Raw genomic sequence first — 5,916 nt, 5'->3', positions numbered from 1 at the left:
GCTCCCGCTCCCGCCGTCGCGTCACGCCCACGCGACCGTCAAGCCTTCGACAGCCGGCGCACCGGAATTGCGTCACAGGGGATGAGAGGCAGCTGGCGCAGGAGGTGTGGCCTGAGCCGCGGTCTGGCCCCGCCCTGCGGCTTCCGCAGCGCACTTCCGGCTGGCGCCCGAGTCGCACGCGCCCGGAGCCCTGCCGAGGCGGGTATGAAGGAGGCGGAGTCAGACTCTGGTTTCTCCCAGTTTACTGACGTAGGGAGGGGCCGCCCCGGGGCGGGGCGGAGCTGGGCGCTGGCGGGGGCGGAGCTGGGCTTTGGGGTGGGGGGACGAGGCGGGGGCGGGGCTGGGGCCGGCGCGTGCCGTTACTTCTGCAGCGCGCACACTCCCGCCGCCGCCGGTGGTTCCGCGCCGCCTGGGGAGGACGGCGCTGGGGCAGGAGGCGAGTGAGCGCCCCGTCGCGGCTGCTCGAGCCCAGGCCGCCCCTCCCCGCCGCGCCCAGCAGGGCCGCGTCCTCAGCCGGCCTCACCGGCCCCCTGCAGCATCTTCCACTGTGGCTCCAGCTGCCGTCTGAGGTCCCTGAGGGCCCGGACGTCCTCTGGAGCGGCCCCCGAGAAAGGGCCCAGGCTGGGAGGCGCCTCTCCGTGCAGCACCCGGGCCAGGACCCTGGCCAGCTCGGGCGTGGACTCCTGCGCCAGCGCCCAGGAGAAGCAGTCACTTGTCTTTCCCAGCCCCCACTTCACCGCGGGGTCCACCCACCAGGCTCACCTCCTCCACCAGGGCCAGGATTCGGCCCCCTGCGGGCCCCCGCAGCACTGCAGCCAGGAGAGCCGCGTGGGGACCCTGCAGGCCATGGGCAGGCCCCAGGGCCACCAGCACCAGGTCAGGCTGGAAGCCATAGGCTAGGGGCAGCACCAGGCCCAAGATGCAGCTCAGGAACCCACCAGACATCTGTGGAGACAGTAGGGCCCCAGCTCCTCATCCAGGGACACCCCTCCTGCTGGCTCTGCCCCTGCCTCCTGGGAAGCGAGCAGAGCAGGGAGCCAGGAGGGGCCGATGTCAGAGGGCAGCTGCACACACTGACGGGGTCCCCCCCAGCTGCCCTGCCACACGGCATGGCCACTCACCCCTGGCAGTGGTGTGGAGACATGGAACATGGAGGGGGCAGCTGCCTCTTTGCCCCCGATGCTCAGCCACAGAGTCCTCCTTCCAGGGAGAGCAAGCACATGGACACAAGTGTGTGTGTGAGGCCCTGCCCCCGGACCTGAGCCCCCGCAGAGGCAAGGCTGAGAAGAGCCAGGGAGCTCTGCCTGCTGACCCTCTGTGCGGAAGGCCTGCCTGGCATTGCCCCATCTCAAACCCCAGCTGAGGAAGGCCCCATTCTGTATCCAGAGTGCCCCACCCACGCAGCCCCCTGGGGGCCCTGTCACATGCCCATCCATGTGCTTGACTGGATAGATGGGTGACCTGAGTCATACCCATCATCAGGGAGGTCCAGGGGCCGGTCCAGTTGTCCCAGGGCCACGCAGAACAGCCTGGAGGAAGAATCGGCCCCAGGACAGGCTGTGTCCACGCTGCCCAGACTCCATTCCCAGAGCTCTCTGCATGTGGCCAGCTGGGGTAGGCGCTACCTACAGTCCCTGCCCTTGGAGACTCACCTCTGGGCTCCACGGGACAGCCCTCTCCGAATGGCCACATCCAGGAGGGCCACTGCAGCAGAGGCCGGGATGGCTGCGATACCGCTGCTCACCTGTACGATGAATCAACAGTTGTGGGGGTTGAGGCACCAGCCACCCGGCCCCAAACCAGGTAAACAGACCCAGCTGTGGCTCCTTCTGGTCTGTGTCTACACGGCTGTTACCAGCCCTTCCTTATACTCAGAGGTCAAATCACTCCATTTCTGAAAATAAGATGCTTAAATCTATACTTCATGCTTTTTTTTTTTTTTTTTTGAGACAGAGTTTCACTCTGTTGCCCGGGCTAGAGTGCCATGGCATCAGCCTAGCTCACAGGAACCTCAAACTCCTGGGCTCAAGCGATCCTCCTGCCTCAGCCTCCCAAGTAGCTGGGACTACAGGAATGCACCACCATGCCCTGCTAATTTTTTCTATATATTTTTAGTTGTCCAGGTAATTCGTTTCTATTTTTTGTAGTGACGGGGTCTTGCTCTTGCTCAGGTTGGTCATGAACTCCTGAGCTCAAACAATCCACCCGCTTCGGCCTCCAAGAGTGCTAGGATTACAGGCATGAGCCACTTCGCCCGGCCTATACTTCATTATTTTATTATTATCATCATTCTTTTTGGGCACAGAATGTAGGATAATTCTATACTTTAAATCATCCCCTTCACCTCTCTGCCAAAGAACATTTAGTTGAGGAGGCTGAGGCAGGGGACACCCACAATCTCGTCCCTCAGGCAGTTTTGGGAATGGTTCCTGGCACAAGGTGACATCCATGTCCCTGTGGTTTGACACCATCCAGCCCCCTCTGGACTGGCCACACCTCGGTATCAGGTCCTGGGCCCTGCCCGAGTCCAGGGCACCCCCAGCCCCTCCCAGATACCCCCACCTGCCCATCCAGGATCCCATCTAAGAGGTACAGGAGCTTCGCAAGTACAGTGAGGGCCTCATCCTGAGCCAGGGATGCGTGTGGCCTGTGGTGGACAGAACACGTGGACAAGTGGCCACAAAGTGACTGCACGTCAGTTACACACAGGCACGTGCACAGACACGGCCCCACCGCTCTCCCCAGGCCGGCCCTGCCCACCTTGCCCAGGCCTCTGCCTCCTCCCTCGGTGCTGACTTCTCCTGGTGGAGAACATCAGGGGGCAGGACCAGGGTGGCATCTGGTGCAGTCAGGGCAACAGCCGTGCGGACAGGGGGTGTGGGGTGGAGGCGCCGCTGGTCCAGGAGGGAGCTCAGCACAGCGGCTGCTGCCTCGCATTCGGGGCCCCCGGGCTGCACCGGCAGGGGCCTCCCCTCTAGGGAGCGGGCGCTGGGACTCAGTGCAGGGGCCACATCTAGGGACAGTTCAGAGTCACAGCCACTGCAAAGAACGCAAGGTGGGATGCCCCCAGCCCAGGCCCAGGCCCCACCAACCTTGCTGCTGGAGACTCGCCCAGTGAGGGGCCTGGGCGGCACGAACACTCTGGATGGACTCCAGGGCGCTGTGTGGGTGAATCGAGAGCGGTGAGGTGGGCCTGGCCTCCAGCCCGGCCCTCTCCACCCCTCCCTTCGCACCTCTGACATGGCCTCAGGGGCCCCGGCAGGGGTGGGGCCGGGTCCCCCAGCAGTGCCTGCACCGTCATGCACACCGACTGCGCCAGGGACTCCAGGTGGTAGCCGCCCTGGGAGAGGGGCAGGGGTGTCACTGCGTGGGGCTGGGGTCCCAACTCCCACGTGAGTGGCTCCAAGCCTCTGGCCCTCACACCCTCCCCTGTCACCTCCAGCACTGCGCAGACTCGGCCGCCGGCCAGCACCTGCAGCAGCTGTGTGAGGTGGGCGAAGCACTCCGGTGTGGCCTGCATCTGCCCCTGGAACCAGAGCTGGGTGTGACGGGGGCAGAGCCCAGGGACCCCAGCGGCCCTCCCCAGCCAGGCCAGGCCCTCACCTCAGGGTCCCCAACGGCTGAGTCAAATCCTGCGGAGACCAGCACCAGCTCAGGGTCAAACTACAGGCCATGCCAGGGTGCAGAGGGGAAGGAGGAGGCTGAAGTGGGTGCAGAGGAAGCCTGGTGCTGCCTGCCTCACCACCCCACCCCCGCTGAGAGGCCCTCCCCACTGCTGCCTTCATATCCCGCCCATCTGCCTGGGGGGCTGCCTGCCCTTGGAGCCCACCCACCGTGCAGTCACCTCAAAGGCCAGTGGCAGCAGTAGGTGCAGGAAGGCGGCCATGTAGTCAGCATTTCCCATCCCGACCTTGTGGGGTGGGGTGGGGGGGTGTCAGTGGGCCAGCTCTGCCAGTGGGGGCCCTGGCAGGATGCCCAGGCTACACTCTGGAGGCCCAGAACCGTAGGGGGGCCCCCCGGGGTTGAGCGTGGGCACCTGGTTCCAGGGCAGATTGACAGTGAAGCCACGGCCCTGTCCCCGCCCAACGGCATCTGCATTTGACTCTCGCAGGAAAGGCCAGAAGCGCCCATGCTCGTATCGGTGCCAGGAGAAGTAAAGGACACTGCAAACAGCCAGCCAGGGTCAGGGGTCAGAGGTCAGGACCCTAGCAGCTCCGTGGCTCCTCACAGAACCTGACCCCTGAGGACACAGCTGCGTCTCCCCTCCTGAATTTTTCCCAGGCCAGTCCATGCACCCCAAAAGTGGGGTTGCAGGGAAGAGTTGTGTCCCCACCCCCAGCTCACCTGGGGTCATCCTCAAAGATGTACTGGATGCCCTGGCCGTGGTGGACGTCCCAGTCGACGATGAGGATCCTGGGACAGACAGTGCTGGGAGTCACTGGGGCTTCCCACCTCCAGCCAGGAATGGGAGGAGGCCGGGTGGGCTGGCAGCCTCCTTTGCCCCTTCCTGTCTGGCCTGGGTCCTCCACCGCTGTAGCCCGCCTGGCACACACCTGTGCAGCCCGTGTTTCTGCTTGGCATGTTCAGCTGCTATAGCTACATTGTTGAACACGCAGAACCCGTTGGCAGCTGCCCTCTGGCTGTGGTGCCCAGGAGGCCTGGGAGTGAGAGTGGGGTACCGCCCACATCAGGGTCATCCCGTCCCCTCCCCGGGCCACCCACGAGGGGGCGGCCTCATGAGGGGGCAGCTCTCACCTCACCAGGGCGAGCCCATTGCTCGCAGCTCCCAGGAGCACGGCGTCCACCAGCTGCAGCGCAGCCCCGGCGGCCAGCCGGGCACAGTGAAAAGTACTCTGTGGGGCAGGGGTGCAGATGAGCCCCATGCCAGGCCGCGGGGCACCAACTCCTGGGCAGGCCAGGCCGGGCCCAGGTGCCAGCGGTGGCAGCAAGCAGGGTATGCAGGGTGCTGTCACATGCGTGAACGAGGCACGGGGCTGGGGGTGGTGCCGTGGGTGTGAGCACACAGGTGTGTGAGGGTGTATCTGGGAGGGTGGGTGTGTGTGAGGGCACGCACCGGGTGGAAGTACACGGCATCGTACTGTCCAGACAGTGCCTGTAGCTCCTGCTTGCCCAGGACCTGGGTCCCCCGAACCAGGGCCACGTACTCCGGGCTGCAGACGGCAGACAGGCAGGAAAAGCAGGGTCACCAGAGGCACAGGGAGGGGAGGGGCTGGGGTCGGTGGTGGAGGGCCCACCCTGCTGCTTCCTGCCTTTGAACTGCTCACCCCCCACCCGATGGTGACACTGGCAGGCTTAGGGAAGGGCCAGGCTGCCCCCCAACCTGTGGCTGCCCGGTCTGACCTGTGCACCAGCCCCAGCTCTGCCTCCGAGGCCTCGCGGGCTGACAGCCGCAGGCACCTCTGCTCCAGGCCGCACTGCCGCAGGCGGTCCAGGGCTGCAGTCAGGCGCTCGGGACACTCGATCTCGCACTCGGGGCTGGGGCAGATTGGGGGCTCAGTGTCCAGAGCCCCTCACCATCCCCGACCTCAGCCAGGTCACACTTACTCATCCCAGAGCAGCCGGGGGGCCGTCATGTCCTCATGGTACACGAGCGCAGTCCCCATGGCTGGGCTGAGGTTACTTTGGACCACTCCCAGGTGGCAGGACCCAAACCCCTCCCTCAAGGGTGACTGCACGTCTATCCCCACAGTGCAGCCCGGGAGCAGCCCGGTGCCAGGAACCTGCCTGGGACAGAGCCCGGGCGGCAGGTGGGGCCAGGGCAGGAACACTCGGAACTCAGGCAGCTCAAGGGTCCCCCGTGCACGGATGGCGCCAAGCGAGGCCACAGACCGGTGGCCCCAGGGCGGGCTTCCGGCTTCCTGTGATTGGGACTGAGTCCTGCTCCACCCCTGCTGC

General features: G+C 65.3%; 1 protein-coding gene across 4 annotated transcripts; it reads right to left on the bottom strand.

Annotated features, from left to right (window-relative positions):
- Window positions 1–317: 317 nt before the first annotated feature.
- On the bottom strand, window positions 318–5,916 carry HDAC10 (histone deacetylase 10). Of its 4 annotated transcripts, none has more exons than XM_045555360.1 (19): window positions 5,566–5,914; window positions 5,362–5,496; window positions 5,075–5,171; window positions 4,756–4,853; window positions 4,554–4,658; window positions 4,345–4,413; window positions 4,037–4,163; window positions 3,845–3,910; window positions 3,604–3,663; window positions 3,437–3,526; window positions 3,234–3,340; window positions 3,093–3,160; window positions 2,761–3,013; window positions 2,563–2,647; window positions 1,653–1,744; window positions 1,473–1,529; window positions 1,122–1,200; window positions 763–945; window positions 318–683 (listed from the first exon to the last, which is right to left on the bottom strand). In XM_045555360.1, the coding sequence occupies exons 1-19, from the start codon at window positions 5,622–5,624 to the stop codon at window positions 510–512; spliced, it is 2,004 nt and encodes a 667-aa protein (XP_045411316.1). In that variant the 5' UTR covers window positions 5,625–5,914; the 3' UTR covers window positions 318–509. The 4 variants fall into 4 exon arrangements, with proteins under 4 accessions (XP_045411316.1, XP_045411317.1, XP_045411318.1 ...); XM_045555361.1 differs by having other exon boundaries at window positions 3,473–3,526; XM_045555362.1 differs by lacking the exon at window positions 1,473–1,529.

This window comes from Lemur catta, chromosome 6, assembly GCF_020740605.2.
Source record: "Lemur catta isolate mLemCat1 chromosome 6, mLemCat1.pri, whole genome shotgun sequence".
NCBI classification, from domain to species: Eukaryota; Metazoa; Chordata; class Mammalia; order Primates; family Lemuridae; genus Lemur; species Lemur catta.
The sequence above is the reverse complement of the archived record's forward strand: the minus strand, read 5'-3'. Positions and strand labels throughout refer to the sequence as shown.

What these genes read in the sequence shown, in the direction of transcription:
- HDAC10 (XM_045555360.1), bottom strand. Translation starts at nt 5,624, where the DNA reads ATGGGGACTGCGCTCGTGTACCATGAGGACATGACGGCCCCCCGGCTG. An exon ending in GAGCTGGGGCTGGTGCACAG is followed by an intron (nt 5,172 to 5,361) that starts GTCAGACCGGGC and finishes TGCCGTCTGCAG; the next exon opens with CCCGGAGTACGTGGCCCTGG. An exon ending in GAGGCAGAGGCCTGGGCAAG is followed by an intron (nt 2,648 to 2,760) that starts GTGGGCAGGGCC and finishes TGTCCACCACAG; the next exon opens with GCCACACGCATCCCTGGCTC.